Genomic DNA, 18925 nt, shown 5'->3' on the forward strand with positions numbered 1-18925 from the left:
GTGCAGGGAGAGAGGGCACAGTCATGAGTCATGGTCTTGGGGACTGAACTGTCTTTCACTCTGAAGTATACGGGGACAGCGTTGATGCACATTCACAGGGTGAAATAGGGATGTTTATTGAAGATTTGTCTATGCTGGTCATATTTTATGGGTACTTCTGGCTCCAGAGCTGCTGCTCCAACTGTCTTCACAAGTACTACTTTCATATTTAGAAAATTATGGAGATGTCAGGTTCTAGGTTCCATTATTTTATGGGACAATAAAGGGACTGTTCATCCTAAGCTAGTACCCTTCTTCCTTCCTTTCCCTCCCCCCAAGTTAAATGAGTGAGTTGCAAGTGAGATGGGCAAGATGAGAGTAACATTTGATATTGTTAGATGGAATATATTCCTCCTAGAGTAGATAGGGGAGTTGGAGATGAACTATGAGGAACCCAGTGTCCAGTGGGAATAGACTTTAAAGGCAAAGTGGTTTGTCAATATGGATATTGAAGTCTCCCAAGGTAAAGGATTGTCTCTCTTGGGGGTGTTAATAAGTTAATATTAAGGAGTTGTTTAAGGGAAATAGACCTTGAGTTCCAGGCTGGGTCAGTCAGCTTTTCAGAGGTTGTTTTGTATCAGTAACGTCTTATTAGTGGATTCATTGTCTAGGATCAAGTGCATGGTATGTCTGCATTTTAGTCTTAGCCTGCGCTCCTTCATGTATTTGCGCAAACTTTCCTTCTGTCTACACACACAACTTTCGAGTATGTGCTCATTTGTGCTTTGAACCCATGCTTGCTTTCATGGCTGGGGGTAAAAGCCTAAACTGCACTTTTTAGCTTTGGCCAGAATGCGCCTACTTTGCAGTGAGAATGCAGGCAAGTGCCAGTCCTCCAGTGCCCTTCATACTGTTTCCCCTCTCCCAGGAGCTCAGGCAAGTTCTCCTGCAACTGACAATTGACTGGAAAGAATCCTAGACTATCTCAACACAGAGAACCATGGCATATGCCCCCAGACACAGAAACATGGAGAGGGCTTTGCTGTGGGAATGCTCATACTCAGGCTGGTCTAACCCAGGTACTCAGATCTTGGCACCAATCACCTGGGTAATTATCAGATTGATAGTGGAGAACTGACTGGTCACATGATGCTGGTTCTCCTTGTTTCCAGCTTTTAAATTGCACTAAAGGAAGCTTAAAAAAAACTTACTCTTTTCTAATATTAATTATCCATGTAAGTAAATTAGTGTAGCTTCCACAAGGATAATATCTGATAACAAATGGGTTGGAAGGTGGCCCTAGAAACTCTCCATTAAGAAGTGATGCATATTATTTAAAAAGAGGGGGAAATTGACAACCCCTGAACAAGACTGAACTGCTCTCAGAAATGAGTCTTTTTCCAAAGTAAACTTATTTTTTAAAAGCATGCTATATTCCACTTCTGCCAGTTAAGCTTGCTTGGTTGGGTGATAGGATACGTCTTTTAAACTTTAATCAGAGAGTAATAAACATCTGTTAGACATCTTGATTTGGCTAGCAGAGATTCTAGTTAATGTAACTTGCAGAACCCCATGCTAACATTAGGGGTCTTAAACTTCATAGCTAGACATACTAAATTCACTTTTTACAGAATAGGGGACACTTAAGATTTGTAGTGACAATGCATACGCATGTTCATTGACAAGTTATCTCGATTTCCAATATGAAGATATATTTGACTTCACTTCTCCTTCCAAGCACACCCTTTTGTTCTAGAATTAATGTATGACAATCTGTGCTTAATTGCATCTTATTATTTAATGGTGGAAAATAAGAATGAAACTTTAATTCCAGGAATTGGCTGAATAGAGATGAATACCATATTTCACATTTATTTCTGGCTGACTAAAATTCCGACTTTATTTTTAAATTTTCTTGATTATATATTCTCAAATTTAATAGCACATTACCTATACATTTTTGACAGTATATCAGATTGTTGACCCGGTCAGCTGAAAATTTGAATTAACAATTGATACCTTTAATGTGGCCACCAGATGGCAGCATGTTACATGAACAGAAAACAGGTTGATGTATTTCAGTTTTAAGCAAAGGAAGAGTTTGATTCCTTTTACTGCTGTATTTCTGTTTAATTTTTCCACTACTTTTGTGTTCTTGAAGCTTCAAAAATCAGCAGTGATTGATTCATATATTTATAGGCTTTTCTGTAGCTCTCATCTTAGCATCTGAGACCCTCACAAACACTATGCAGGATTTTTCCTTGCCATCAACTTCTAGGGTAGAGAGGTGATATTATCTCCACTTTACAAATTGGAAAACCAAGGCACTGTTTTAAGTGACTTGCCCAATGTATCTCTCAGCTGCAGCAAAGTTAGGAATAGAATCCAGATTTCCTGAGTCCCAGTCAGTGCCTTAACCTCAAGATCTCTCAATTAATGGATTCTTCTTTATTTGTGGACTCATGAAGTATTAAGACAGCTGCAGGCAAGCTATTTACTTACTCCAGATCTAGACTCCCACTAGTAATAGGCAGAGCGAGTTCATGCTTCCTGCTTGTTAGTGGTAGGGTCCAGTGAGCAAAGGCTACCTGTCTTGCTTGTGTGTGGTAGACAGAGTGTAGATACTTATTGCACTTGATGTCCTAGATGATTATTAAGGTGAGTTGGATTGTTGGAAATATTGATCTCACATTGCTTATCCAGTAAGCATTTGTGTGTGTTTTGCTTTAAGGGAATCAGAAGGTCAATGTGCTCCATAAATTCATGAAATATCTTGTTGTTGTTGTTGTTGTTTTTTATTTTCACCCCAAGATAGATCAGTCTGTATTGGAAAACTAACACTGTTCAAATAATCTCACTGATGACTTCATGCTTAATTATGAAGATGAAAAACTGAGGCTTAAACTTGCACATGGAGATCCCTGGTTGTAATTATTTTTGCAATAGTTGTGGGACATTTTAGTCAAATGGAGGTTACATAAATACATGAAATTTCAAAATATATATTAAATGTTCCACATAGTACAATCAGCATATAAATGACTTTTGGTAGAAAGTCAGTTATGCCGAGTTCACCCACTTTCCCTTGCTAATTGGGGCACTATAGAATACTGAAATTGGTATAGAGTTCTTAATGTGAGTCAACTACAATTTTTAGTTAATTTTTTTTAAGACTCATATTTTTAAGTCAACCTATGGTTTGAACCATGGGCTGACTTAAAGTATGATTTTCTAGGAATCTAACTGAAAATTGTAGGTTTCTTTATTTTATTTATTTTTTAGTGGTAGATATGAAGTGTTTCACTTCCATAGCTGACTAGTTCTTTCAGAATCAGTGCCAGTGAAGAACATTTTAAAAAGTAAACTTACCAAGTATTGTTATAGTACATGAAAAAACAACTTTTTTTTTTTTCAAATCAGGATTAAAGTTAATATATAACTTCATAGAAGTGGTTATTTCCCAATGTGCATTAGCCTGCTGCAATGTATTACCACTAATAGTTGGTGCTGCAGAACCACCAGTGCCAAGTGGTTAATCTGTTACTTAATTTTTTCTAAAGATAACCAGTTGAATTAGAATATTTTTATTACTTTTTCCTACCATTGTTAATCACACACTGTTGTAGGCCTCAGTTCAGCAAGTGTGTGCCTAACGTGAAGCACATGAGTAGTCACATTGAAGTCAAAAGGACTACTCACATTCTTAATGTTAGGCGCATGCTTAAGTACCTTGCTGAGTAGGAGCCCTGGTTGTGATCCGGATCGCAAGGTCACTGAACAAAAATGTTTTATTTTTGATTATTTCATGAGAGTGACAAAGTACTCCTAAAACAGTTATCTGCTGAATGTTAAGTTTGAAATATCTGTATTTTCTTTAGAGAGACTTACCACTGTATTTTGTAACTTTTATGCTCATAAATTACAATGCAGTTTTCTTTGTCTAAAATAAACTAAGCCCTTGGAACTTAATTTTGATAGATTACCTTTTATTTTAATAGAATTAACAGTAAGAGGTAGGCATGCTCAGATAGTGACTTCTAGGACTAGTCGTCTTGTATGTTCCAATTGTTAAGTGCTTGTTTACATGAAGTTATCATAACACATTTTCAGGACTTCATGGTTCTGTTTAATGTTCTAGTTTAATGGGAACAAGTGAATATCCGCATAAGAGCTTCCAGCTGTGTGAATTTCTCAAGCTCTGACAATTGTTTTCAATTAGTCCAGTGTATGTGGCCATTGCAATAATTGGTCCGTTATCAGAAACAAATATAAGTTTCTTCTTTATATTGAAAACTTCAATTTCTGAGGAATGTGAATCAGTTCATAGTTGGCTGAAAGCCAGTTTCTTCTCCTCAACTCTAACACATGTTTGAAAAACGTACTCTCTTCCTAAGTGCCTTGTGAATCTGCAATGATTAATTCTTCTCATTATTTTGCTGCAAATTCTCATGACCCTCTGTGATGATTCGATCACCCACTTAGAGTTTATGCATATTCATATCTTTCCACTCCTGCTGCAGTCGTTCAAGTCTCCTTCACTGGCTGTGGTGTGTGCTTGGTGCAGTAATTGAGCTGCAGTAGATTGATTACTCTGGGGAGCTGTAAGGCCTTTAAAGGTGAAAACATATCAGTCCTGTTAATTAGGAAACAAAGCTCTGGTGGCAAGTTCAGCAGTCAAATGCTTCCAGTGTAGAAATGAGGAAAGGTATGATTTGTTCCTCTCCATGAACCCTGTTTACTTTTTTATATTTGAATTAGATCCACATCAGCTGTGGTGGGCTTGTGCAGAAGACAGAATCCCTTTTATGATTGTACAGTGATGGTGTTTCAAGCTGAAGAGAATTTGATTTGTAATATTGATTGTAGATATTATCGTCAATCAAACCTTAAATTATACATTGTCTTTCAGGAGTTACTTGCCCTATAAAGATAAATAGGGCAAGATTACATTTTGTATCTCAATACTAATGCTAATCTTTCTCCAGTAACTCCCTTTCATTTGACTAATGTGTTAGTTCTGACCTTAACTGTAGTATAACTAAGTCATTACTTTGAATTCAAAGATACATTTTCTGAATACAGTATAAAAAGCCCAGGTTTTTAGCTTTTTAATATTCAAATGACTGCCTATAGCCTCCCAAGTACAAGATTAATTAAGAGAAAAAACTTAAAATTGGATGAATATTAAATGATAGTATAAGGTTTTGTACAACAGGCAGAAAGCATCCTTACAACATATCGTAAGCACCCTGCAGTTTTACATTGCTAAGCACTCTAATCTAGAGTGGAATATTACAAAGATATTAAGGGTGGGAGAACCATCTGCCACATTATCTGTCCATAAGGGTCAGAAATAAATTATTTAAGAGTAATTTATATATATTTTAAAAACAACTTTTCTCAGTAATTATTGGACACCAGGTTTTGGGCTACATGTGCTACTACAAAAACCACTGTTTTTTGTAAGCTGTGTATATGATACATGCTATTTCGGATGGGTAATGGACATGATCTTCATTAGGGCCGTCTATTAATCACAGTTTTATTCGTACTGTTAAACAATAGAATACCAATTGAAATTTATTAAAGATTTTGGATGTTTTTCTATACTTTCATATATACTGTATTCTGTGTTGTAATTGAAATCAAGGTACACGTTATTTTTCATTACAAATATTTGTAAAAATAATAAATAGTATTTTTTACTTCACTTCATACAAGTACTGTAGTGCAGTCTTTGTTGTGAACATGTAACTTACAAATGTAGATCTTTTTGTTATATAACTGCACTCAAAAACAAAACAATGTAAAACTTCAAAGCCTACAAGTCCACTCAGTCCTACTTCTAGTTCAACTAATCGCTAAGACAAACAAGTTTGTTTCCATTTACAGGAGGTAATGCTGCCTGCTGCTTGTTTACAATGTCACCTGAAAGTGAGAACAGGTGTTCACATAGCACTGTTGTAGGCAGCATCACAAAATATTTACATTGCAGTCTCGGATGATGACCCAGCACATGTTGTTCGTTTTAACACTTTCACTGCAGATTTGACAAAACACAAAGATAGTACCGATGTGAGATTTCTAAAAATAGCTACAGCATTCGACCCAAGGTTTAAGAATCTGAAGTGCCTTTCAAAATCTGAGGGATGAGGTATGAAGCATGCTTTCAGAAGTCTTAAAAGAGCAACACTCCAATGCATAAACTACAGAACTTGAACCACCAAAAAAGAAAATTAACCTTCTGCTGATGGTATCAGACTCAGATAATGAAAATGAACATGCATCAGTCCTTACTACTTTGGATTGTTATCGAGCAGAACCAGTCATCAGCATGGACGCATGTCCTCTGGAATGGTGGTTGAAGCAGGAAGGGACATATGAATCTTTAGCGCATCTGGCACATAAATATCTTGCTACGCCAGCTACAACACTGCCAGGAGAACACCTGTTCTCACTTCTAAGTGACATTGTAAACAAGAAGCGGGCAGCATTATCTCCTGCAAATGTAAACAAACTTGTTTGAGCGATTGGCTGAACAAGAAGTAGGACTGAGTGGACTTGCATACTCTAAAATTTTATATTTTTATGTTTGAATGCATTTTTTGTACATAATTCTACATTTGTAAGTTCAACTTTCATGATAGAGATTGCACTACAGTACTTGTATTAGGTGAATTGAAAAATACTATTTCTTTGTTTTTTTACAGTGCAAATACTTGTAATCAAAAATAAATAAAAAGTGAGCACTGTACACTTTGTATTCTGTAGAAGCAGCAAAGAATCCTGTGGCACCTTATAGAAATTTCCACTGCTTGCATCCGAAGAAGTGGGTATTCACCCACGAAAGCTCATGCTGCAAAATGTCTGTTAGTGTATAAGGTGCCACAGGATTCTTTGCTGCTTCTACAGAACCAGACTAACACGGCTACCCCTCTGATATTTGTATTCTGTGTTGTAGTTGAAATTACTTATATTTGAAAATGTAGAAAACATCAAAAAAATTAAATGTTATTCTGTTAAACAATAACAGTGAGATTAATCGTGATTAATTTTTTTTAATCACTTGACAGCCCAAATCTTCATACCTTATTGAGGTCTGTGGTAAAACTCCCACTGAATTTAGTGGGAGCAGAATTTGACCTTTCATGAGAGTATTGGGATTTGTAAAGTATCTTATGTCCATATTTGTTTTGTCTCATTAATATGATCTAATTTTATATTGTTTCCATTTCAGGCATTTATTAATACAGCAAAAGAAATCTATGAGAAAATCCAAGAAGGAGTCTTTGATATTAATAATGAGGTAACATTTATAGTATTCTGATAGCATGCTCTAGTGAGTTACTTTATTATTTTTTTAAAAAGCACAAAATTACAAGACCTTGGATCGCTTTTTGTAACACGTGTATTACAGTATTCTGCACACACTGCAGTAAAACATTTGTACATCCCGTTTTTACACAGATTCACTTACTATTGTGATGAAAACAGATTAGAATTAAGTGACCCTATCCGTTCATGAAGCATCACAAAATCATGTAAATCCCCAAAAGAGAGAAGAAAATCCACTTTCATTCACTTCCCCATATGGTGTCATCTGCTTTCAAAGATAATTTTTCACTATGCAAACGGGGAGACCATGTTAATGTGCCAGATATACTAAATGAGCTGTCCAATGTGGAAGAGCTGGTGTGGAGCATAATGTAGTAAAATCTCATTCCGTGGGCAAATTAGTGATTGGAAAAATAAGGGAGAGATGTCATTTGATTTGTAAAAATCTTACAGAATCATATTTTCAATAATGGGGACTCGCTGCCCTCCCAGCTCCAGGTCCTCCGATTTGTGGAAATTTTGATAGTACAGTGTCATCAGAAATAGGTCAAGTTGTCTATCATTCAAAAGCCATTTCTCCAATGAAAACAGTGGTATCACACATGACAAACCTAGAACAATTTATGTTTGAGAAAATGTTTAAACATAATTTTTTTTGTTAACTCTGTTAACATGGGGATGCATTGTTCACATAAAAGACATTGATCTTTGTTAATTCTAGGGAAGTTAGTCTTGACATGTAGGACTGAAAACATTTATTCTTCAAAGTCATCATCAGTGTTTCTATCTAGGACATCACTGCTAGACACAGGTCACACTGATCATCATCCACATTACACTTGCACATCTCTGTACAAGACAAGCTGCTGGCCAAACACGTGCAGCATGATGAGCATCTGGTGTTTTACACAATCATTTGATTAGCTGAAGAATTGATTCATGAGCACGTGGTATTTCACACATAACTGGTGTGACTAGTCCATCCTCCAAGACCCATCCAGGAGTAATAGGGAGAGTAGTTTTGGATGTGCTCAATTTTCCATTGGCCATTCTATTACTTGATAATTTGCTCTCTTCATAGCAGGTATAAATGCACCCTTGGTCAGTTTGTCTGCTTCTTGGAAAACATTCACCGACATAGCTCTGCAAGGTGTCATAATGTTGGTCTTCAAATGGTAAACTTGGTACACGAACGCCTCCAGTCCATTTATGACCTCACCAATGACTGCTCAGCCATTCTGAGCACCTTCACAATGAGGAGAGAGTCTTCAAAGGCTGAATCAGATGCCTTTCAGTAAGAGAATTTCCTCTTTCCAGCCAACCTTCCAGTAGTGTGTCATCCTCACAGAGCATTTGTTGAATAATTTTTCACATGCTGGAGCATTTTTCTGCAAGGTATTCGGTTAACTCATCCTTCATGTGAAGAAGCTAGTGTCTCACACTCATTGTGACATTGGAGATGTTTGTGGAGTCACAGATTTTGTACAAGGCAGTGCAATACCTTGAAGTCTCTTCTTTCTAGTAATATTTTCAGTTGACTCCTCTGCAAATGTGTCAAACATGAGGTGGACTTCGTCATAGGTACAGTATTTTTCTTTGTAGCCTCATAATGAGGTGCTCAGCCAAGTCTCAGCAGGTTTATCTAGAGCTTGTACCTCAACCATACCATCTATGAATCTGAAAGGTTTCTGCTGGCATAAGCTGTCAGTCACATTGTCAGTAGATGCTGGCTTAGGAAGACCATGCAAAATGTTTGTTCATTTGCTTTTCGCCTGATGCACATGCATTGTTCTATGACCATATACATCCATCATGCTGCCACAGAGAACTCATACTTTCCAGTGTCTGACACAGATCAACATCTTGCTACAATCTGGACATGATCTGGAGATGAGCAAACAGTGACTTGTCTGTAGTTAGCTCTGTAATAGTCCCTGCCACCTTCACTCTGACTTTCTTTGCATTCAAGCACAGCTTTAGTCTGTTCTCCTTGATTGGAGCCCATAGATTGACAGAGCCTTGGATAATTCTTTGGGGTTTGAAGGCCACATACAAGTCATGACCCAAAGTATCCATTCAACTGAAATCTTGGATATGTCTGAGGAAGTCATCCTAGCCATGCTTAATGTGTCATTTTAAATTTGATGGAGCTCTGGGGTTGTCAGGAAAAACTGGGAAAGAGTAATTGGAAGCTGTGTTACGCCCACCAGCCTCCCCAACCACCCAATTATTTTCATTGCTCTATTTTTGCATTCCAGTGCTTCATCTGAACCAAGTGCACAGAAGCAACTCTGAAGCACCTGGCATTGGCCACTGTCAGAAGACAGGATAATGGGCTAGATGGACCTTTGGTCTGACGTGGTATGGCTGTTCCTATGTTCTTAAGGGTACTGGCGACCTTTTAACAACCCAGTTTCCTTTTCAAAATTCCTCCCATATGTCAGTCAGATGTTTTTCTACACCTTTTATTTCAGCAAGGTACCAAGGACATCATCACAGAATAGTTGGTTAGATCGAAGCAAAAAAGTATTTCACAACATCTTGGAGTACTGCAAGGTGAACATGCTAATTAGAAGTCCTGAGATATTGACTAGAGCAGCAAAGATTCAATCATCTACATGTATTGCTGCACCATCCTGAAAGTTGGCTTTGTTATCAATTCAACCTCATTGAATTGCTTCATCTGTTCTGTGATGATGTTGCAGCTCTCCATTGTGCTCAATAGATCATTATGAGCAGAATGTGCACTGGATTTGTGGAACTGGTCTTGCAAGTCCTGTATCCATTGGGAAATGACTTCAGACACATCAGTATGCTTTTCAAAGACGACATGTAAGTAGCATTTTTGAAGGGCAACAAGCATTCGGGTGTGTGCTTCCATAGCGCATCACATCATTTGCCCTGCAAAAATTTGGTTTACAGTACTGTCACTGTTCAAAATCCCCCCCAGATCTCAGGAATACCAGTGCCATCAACAAAGGATCCAATTATATGTATCACTGTAAAGAATATATACGATTCACCAGGACAGACTCCACCATCCTCGAAGATCATCACAGGACATTATTTGATGTCGAACAGGCCTGTAAAGGCCCATGTCTAATGTCATGACACATTTGATTCAGTTATGCAAATATTTGTTCATGTATTCCAGCTGCATAAAGAATGTTACCTGCTGGCCCACTGATTGCTCAGTTATGATTGGCAGGATGCATACGTGGGTCTTTTTCTCTGGCCCCATTTGTAATGTCGTATTAAAGGCTGACCATGTTGGAGAATGTATCTTTCTCCTGAAATGTTGTGGTATGCTGTCCTGGGTTTCCAACTCATTTGAGGGTGCATGTTCTATCTCTTCAGCCAAAGCCGTACTCAATGATTTTTTGCCTTTGAAGTGCATCTGACTTTAGCACAAACCAAGTGAGGTCAAGGTTAGTCAATGTAGAAAACTCTGCTATAGCCTATTTAACTGCTACTTCATTGAAAACTGGACTCCTTGGCTTCAGAATTTTTGGATCTTGATAGGAAAGTGAGTGAGTTAGGAAGTTAGTAAGCTCCTTCAAGGACACAGTTTTTTGCTGGTTCCTATAGCACTTGAGGAGGGGACTGATCCCCATTAATTCACTTCTAATAGCAGACCATCACAGTAGCATAAAAAATATCTTTGCCATCTGCTGTATCTTCAAGGAAGTCCAAGTTCTCAACAGCACTAAATATAAAACTGTCCTAAACAGGGTCTGGAGGAAGACACAATTCTTCATTCAGTTCCATGTGGCAAAGAACCTCATTTTCAATTGCAGTCTCCAGGGGAAGTACTCTGTTTTGGAATGAATTGATAAACCAATAGCTACTTATGTGTAATATACCACTATATGTCTCAAAGTTGTCATGCATGTGTTGGAAACCTGCCTTTCACTCAAACACACGTACATGAGGCTTGTGCTATGCTTGCTTATTAATATACTTGTGCTGAAGTCATTGAAACTACTGATGCACTTCTTAAAGAAGTAGAACAGGTCACACTATTTTTTTTAGGTTTGTCATCCACTACGGATCCCTGAAACTCCCATATACTCCAGGACAGAATAGTTTTCCATATAAATTTAGCAGCTGCAAACAGTTTTCATATTACAATTAACATCAGTGCTTTCTTCTGCTTTTGGTATCCTTAAAAGCTGCAAAAGATGTGGTGCTATGTGCTATGATTCATTTCTCCGGATAGGATTGCAAAAACTACGTCCATATCCCACTGTTCATCGTCAATAACTTTTTAAGAGCCTTTCTGCTAAGCACTTGTGCCTCTTCAATCCCATTCAAAGCACACTCTCTACTTAGCTCTGCGTTGGCCATCAGCACCACTTTCCCATCCATTACAGCCCTTTTGAGGCAATTTATGAACTCCAGCTGAGTCGCACAGTTTGCAGTAGTAAAATCAGTATTGGTTTCTGTTGCTTCGCCCTTTTGACATAACATATTGTATACATTACTGGTGTAGGGATTGGTGTAACACATTACATACATTTCTGGCGTAGGATGTGATATGCAATGTCATGTGCGTGGGTGTCTTTTGGGTCAATGTACCCACTTTACTTTCCCTGCAGTGCTCGTGCTAAGAGTGACTCCTTCATGTAGTTTCTCATCTGTTGAAACATGCTCAAGGGATGCCTTTGAGCTTACTGCAGAAGAAGTAGTTGTTCTTCTCAAAATGTACCGTATATGCTTATTCATAAGCTGAATATTTTTGGTGAAAAAGTGACCCATCAAAGAGTGGGGGTCGGCTTATAAATGGGTCTACACCAAAATTTGATTTTAAACTCTATGGAATCATTTAATTGAATATCTAATACATTGTTGTTTCGTTTACCTGGAGTGTCTGCAGGCATGGAGCCCCTCAGCTCCCTGTGGCTGCAGTTTGCCATTACCAGCCAATGGGAGCTATGGGAAGTGGTTCCCGCAGCTCCCATTGGCTGGGAATGGCGAACTGCGGCCACAGGGAGCTGAGGGGCTCCATGCCTGCAGACGCTCCAGGTAAACAAAACATCCCGACCCGCCAGCAGCTTACCCTGACGGGCTGGGAGCCAAAGTTTTCCAATCCCTGGAAATATAGGGTCATCTTATGAAAGGTTCATGCAGTTTTTGCTATTTTTACTTACCCATCTTGGGGGGGTCAGCTTATAAATGAACGGGCTAATGAACGAGTATATACAGTATGTCTTGGGACCTATTATTAGGTGTCTCGCCCACAACTGGCACTTGTCCCAGCATCCTCAACTTTTTCCTGATGCTCAACGTACTTCCTCTCTAACATTGTCAGATTCACTTTATGGGTGCACTTCTTACAGCATGTAAGGTGCCACTGAGCATTGTGTTTACCACTGCAGAGGACCTAGTTATTCTCCAAAGAGTCAGCTACTCTTCATCTCCCCATTGATGCCTAAAAATGATCAAGACCAAAGTAAAACCAAGGATTTTGTAATAAATTACTTCGGGATTGTAATTAATTATGTTATATAATTATGTGCATACCGTTTGCAGATGGATTCCAGTAATTTCTGGCTGGATGCTGACATCTTAACCGGTGTCTCATTACTGAGGCTACGTTTTAGTCACGGGTATTTTTAGTAAAAGTCATGGACAGATCACGGCCAGGAAACAAAAAATCATGGCCCATGACCTGTCCATGACTTCTGCTATATACCCCTAACTAAAACTTGGGGAGCAGGGGGAGGTGCCGCGGGTGCTGAGAGGGGCTGATTTGGGGGGTGGGGGGGACAGGCTCCACGTGCTGCCCCCGCCCTAAGCCTTGGTTCTGCAGCTCCCATTGGCTGGGAACTGCGGCCAATGGGAGCTGTGGGGGCAGTGCCTGCAGGTGGAAGATGCACGTGGAGCTAGGAGCTGAAGATGGGGAGTTCCTGTCACCCTTCTGGCGAGACACCACCACCACCCAGGTAAGCACTGACCCGCACCCTAGCTCCCAGCCCTGAGACCCCCCAAACTCCTGCTGCTGGGGGGGCAGGGGAGCTTGAGACTGCCCCAACAGTGGCCAGTGTGCCTCGCCCAGGGGCTGCTCAAGCTGGCCAGGCAGCCCCCGGGGCAGGTGCACCAGCTTCTGCAGAAGTCACGGACGTCATGGAAAGTCACAGAATCAGTGATAAACATGAAGCCTTACTCATTACAACTGTGTTGGCATAATAAACCAAGCTGATAATCAGTACCACTGAACTGCTTCTTTTTTAACAATGATAGCAAATAAACTTGAGATACTTCTTCCATTTCTAGTAATCCGTAACATTAAAAAATATAATCGGGTATCGTGTTCTGAGCATTAACTGATAAGAGTACTGTTAGTCCAGGACCACAATTTAACTTTGAGAGGACTGCATGTTTGACACACCTCTGTTAAAGTATAATTTAAAAAGCATTGATTTTTTTTTTAACATTTTCTCAAATGTATATCTACAGAATGGGAGACAGGGCTTTTGAATGTTACCAAGCTTGACCCATTTCTGCTGACGTGGTAATTTCCACCAACCGGGGGATTAGCAAATACACCCATTCACTCAGGATAGGATGATACCACTGAAATTATGATTCTGTAGATTTTTTAAAATCAAATTACACCTTCCTATAATTTGTCCAGTAATTTCATGTACTTCTAGACTGAGGGGGCGGGGGGAGAATTAACTTTGAGAACTACATGAAATATGACTAAATAATCAGATTTAGGTAGCTGGATATTATAAGGAGTAAAATACTGCCCACTGTTAGGAATTTGTGTAGGCAAAGTAAAGATTATGGCTTGTTCTTGTTCTGTAGTGAAGAAATTCTTAGAGCCAAAAAAACCCATTTTATGTCTTGGAACAACTAAACATTTCTGCTCTGGATCGATGTGTACTGTCTGAGTAGATCTTTGTGATGTTTGTCCTTAAATTCTCAAATACATCATATGCCCTTACATTGAAAATGACTATGTGAGAGTACTCTGAGTAGCTCAGGGAGATAGAGCCTTTCATGTCTGATCACTGGTTCAAATTCAGTACAGGTTAGTAATCAAAGTTATCATCTAATATAGCTCTTCATTCCTCTTTTGAAGTAAGTTGGTGGGATCAGTCATGTTCTCGGTGGACTAATGTCCACATCACAAAGCAACAGCACAATCAGCACTAATGGGGCACCTTGTTGGCAGTCTGAGATGTCCTTTTAGTCCTTGTCACATAGCCTTTTCTTTCACCCATAGAGGTGTCCCTTGAGATCAGTGCAAAGGCCAGTTGGTTGGAACCACACAGAGGATTGTGCACTGCCACCAGCCATTCTGTATCTGTTCTGTGAATAGGGCTTTCATTTTCTAGCAGTGTCAATCTGACTGCTTTTAATAGACATGAAAGTCACTGAATTGTTGGGGAAGATGGGGCAAAGGAATTAGCAGAACTGCATTAAAAAGTAAAAAGTTACTTCTAGTTATAGTAATAGACATTATTAGTAAGGCATTAGAGAGAAGCTTCACTACCACTCCAGCTGCTTAAACTGTGACCTGTAGCTAAGACCTTCAGTATTAAGCATAGGTTCTTAAAACAAAAGATCCCAACTTCTCAAATTATTTATAAATTGTAATTAATATTTCATTGTTAATATCCTTTTTTCATCCAGCTTGTTCAGTTTTTCAAAATTCTTCAGGGGTAATATAACAAAGTCTTGAGTTGGTTTAAAGGAGATGCCATTCAGTTAGAAACTGATGCTTTATAAATTGGACAGTAATCAGGGCCTCTGAAGAGGCATGCTCATTGTATCTGTCGAGTTTCATATACTAGCTGACTGCTTTACTGTGCCTTATGGAGCTTTGATTGCAATATGCTGTCAAGAGCCAACAGTCCATGCTATTTATTTGGCTTAATGCCAAGTCTGGCTCCTTGATTCTTCAAGAAGTTGCTACCAGCCCAGAGGGGGCAAAACCAATGAGCCATAGGGCATGCTTTTTATTAAAGAGGAGTCAAAGAGCGAAAAGAAACCACATCAGCTGCTGTCAATACTGAGCTAGTGCCAGAAACCCCAAGGCTACTACTGTTGCAGAACAACTGCCAAGCACTATAAATCTGAGATTTACTGTGACGCAAAGTTTCCTTAAGAGCTTAATTTCTGAAGCTACTGTATTACTTTTCTCAAAGTGCTGTATTTTTAGGTAAAATCCACTTGAGGGAGTGAGGGTTAAGATATAAGTGTGAGTTTGATGAATGAAAGAGCTACGCTGTGTGTGGGTTCTTGGCAAGTTGCCATGTCTTTGGGGATCATAGAAATTATTGATGACACAGAACACTCGTATGCCCTTAGCCTGTACAGCTGATTCAACATGGAAATAAATGCTGTCTAGAGAGGGAAAGTTTTTACATTGTATTAAACCAGTGGAGGTTTTGAATCTCTCAAGTGTGTATTAGAAATGTATATATGTATTTTTAAAAGTTTGCTACTTTATGTGGAATAGCATTTAAATACTATTCTTCCTGTGTGTTTATGTTAACAGTTTGAGAACAGGCAGAGTTCTGTTTATAGCAATGAAATGGAGAAAAACTGAAACAAGAAAAAGCATCTTTCCCTTAATTTTACTTCCTTATTTGCATCCAGGCACAGTTTTAAATAGGATTTTTTTCTGTGGTTTATTGTATGTGAAACTAAAAGGAGAACTACTTTTAGACATGTGCATAAACAAAAATTAATGGACTAATTTTAGTATTTTCTAGCATATTGAAATGTTTTTTAAATAATAATTGTTGTGTATTCAACTTTATTTCAGGCAAATGGTATTAAAATTGGCCCTCAGCATGCTGCTAGTAATGCAACACTTGCAGGCAATCAGGGAGGACAACAAGCTGGTGGAGGCTGCTGTTGAACCTATTTTTACTTTCTAGCTGCCCAAATGGGGCCCACTAACTTGTTCTTTCACCCTCCCCCCACTGCAGCTCAACTGAGACATGAAACTATTGTAAGTTGGTTTCATGTGGCAGAAGAAGACTTTATCCTTCAACTTCTTGTATAACTTTGAATAAATGGTTAATGTTCACTTAAAGACAGATTTTGGAGATTGTATTCATATCTATTTACATTTGATTTCTAGTTCAATTGATGTGATTATTTTTGTTAAATGTTGTCTTGTGCCCTTGACTACAAACTGAATTGTATTAAACACTACAAAGTCATCTGAGTATTTTAATCAGTTTGTGTAGTTAGGTTTCCCAGCTACTGTGGTTACCTAATGTTTAATATTGTAGAGCTGTCCAAGTTTTTGTCAATTTTCAAGGCTATAAAGAAAAGCAGAAGGACTCTTTTAATTCTGTATTTATCATTTACTTTCTGTATATATAGTTTAATAACCTGCTTGGGTGTATTTGCCAAGCTAGAATTCTTTAATGCATTTGCATAAATTCTATACTATTTAGAGCTTGAAAACTACAGAAACATTATTAGAAATCGCTTGGATGCTGAATTTTAAACCTTTTTGACATTGTTAGCATGTTCATCCTCCTGCCATTATCCTCAAGTCCAAGAAAAATGCTTAATGTATATTACTGGAAGCTACATATGTGTTAACTATTTTAATGCCAAATGTTTGCTGTTTGTCCACAATTTCCACAGCACCTCTTCGGAAATGGATAGTTGTTTGCCTTAATGAATACTGTAGGTAAAAACACAGTATAATGAATGAAAAATACAGGCGGAATTGATACCCTTTTAAAATGGCACATTATGAAGACTGATCTTTTCTTATTTTTTTTCTTGTTTACTGCTTGATTTCTCAGTATATTTTTCATGCAGGACAGTTTTTCAACCTAGTTGTACAGTGACTGTGTAAAGTTTTCTTTCAGTGGCAACTTGTAATCCTAAATATATGGTAAGCATCTTCTCTGTTGTGAAAGAGGTGTGACAATAAATCAGCCAGATTGAAAATCTTGATAAAAGCCAGAACTGGAAATGCTTTGGTACTTTACTCAATGTGGTGGTTTATTTTATTTTTTCTCACAATGAAATAGTTAATAGTGCAAAATAAAATTCTGTGTTTAAGTATTTAAATTGGTTAAGGTGCAGAATATTAATGTTGGTCTGACTGCAAATGAGGAAACAACTTCCCATTATTTTTCATATATATTTTACACACACACACACACATTCAAAAATAAAGGGGTGACACTGATGCTAGCTCATGCTTCATATACCTCTCTAAAGAAAAGAATTTCAGCCACAAGTTTTGTCTTAGTGGACCAGGAGAGACTGAGGCATAAATCGGGGGGCACGGAGTCCCCCTCAATTCTTCTACACTTACTGTCAAGCTACAAAAGGGAACATTAACATCAAAAGTAATGCTCAACCTGAGAAGTGTAACATAGCAATGGTTCTGAGATTAAATAAAGTTTAAAAGTATGTGGGGTCTTTTGCAATTTTTATTAGAGGGGGGTGTTGTTAATGAGCAAATGATCATCACTGATTCTAATTTTAGACCTCTTTCTATCCAATTATGGTTGTAGAAGTATTGGAATCTGTCTGTAATACATTGTCCTTCACCTATATTTTCAACTAGTGAACATTGTAAGACCATTATAATGTCATTCATACTTATCTCAGTTATGAATATTAATTATTTGTAATATAACATTTGAAACCAAAATTGTGTACAACTTGAAGCATTTATAAAGCACACAAAAGAAAAGATTTCACTTGTGCTGACTCAGAGGTACTACAGTGATTGTTTACCACCATTACCCATATAACTGATTAGAATGGATTCAATGTGATGATTGGGTAGCTACATAAGAAATCTAAGAATAAACATCTACCTTGGATCTGACTGGTAGTCTAGCAGTACAATTTGCTACCTAATGTGAGCCAAGAGTCTTTTGCTCCCAGGATATTGGGGGCTGCCAGTGCTGCAAAGATAAAATGCTTGATCCTGGAGATGTGAGAAAGGAATACTGTGCTCCATAGTAACCTCAGGCCATTTTGGAAATTGGAGCCAGCCGTCCTTGGCCATAGCAATTGTTAGTATACTAAGTCTTATGGACAAGAGATTCCCCTTCTCCAGTACAGCCTTACCCCCAGGAAAAGGGCAGGGGGTGATAATGTCCTCTATGAGTGATAGGTTTTGGGATAGAACTAAAGAAGCATCTGACAACCATTTTACCTGCTGAAGGCTTAGTGGACTCTCCATTTTATAGGATTGGAAATCAGCCACTCTTGCAGAGCGCCAACCTTAGTTTTCAGACTATAGTAGTAGTATTCAGAAGGCTGCAGATTGGAATAAAATCTTCACTTTGATCATGCTGCTAATACTACTCCAGTAGACGGATGTAGTAGAAGTTCTGCTACAGAATCCACTCCTCTCCTAGGCCTGTTACTGCTCATAATCTGGTACTTTCAAGGAGGCGCTAGAAAAGGGATGTTAGTTCGTGGGGGGTGTCCTGCTGCCCTGCGTTGGCCACCAGTTTAGTGTGAAACTTATCCTTAAAACAAATACTTTGCACTGTAATACACCATCTGCAGCCTTTTGTTGCTTTTCTGTTTTGAGGAATTATCTTTTTGTGTGTGTGTGGCTATTCAACACTTCCAAGTATAGCTACTGGAGTGAGCCACC

At 38.4% G+C, this 18925-nt stretch overlaps 1 protein-coding gene across 1 annotated transcript in view; it reads left to right on the top strand.

Moving 5' to 3' along the window:
- The window catches only part of RAB2A (RAB2A, member RAS oncogene family), an 81606-nt gene extending 63888 nt beyond the window's left edge, over nt 1-17718 (top strand). The window contains exons 7-8 of the mRNA XM_039523538.1: nt 7217-7285; nt 16097-17718. Of these exons, the coding sequence (XP_039379472.1) occupies nt 7217-7285; nt 16097-16192 (165 nt within the window). The 3' untranslated portion in view covers nt 16193-17718. The remainder of the gene's footprint in view (nt 1-7216; nt 7286-16096) is intronic.
- Nucleotides 17719-18925: the final 1207 nt, after the last annotated feature.

This window comes from Mauremys reevesii, linkage group 2 (genome assembly GCF_016161935.1).
Source record: "Mauremys reevesii isolate NIE-2019 linkage group 2, ASM1616193v1, whole genome shotgun sequence".
In the NCBI taxonomy this organism is placed as follows: Eukaryota; Metazoa; Chordata; order Testudines; family Geoemydidae; genus Mauremys; species Mauremys reevesii.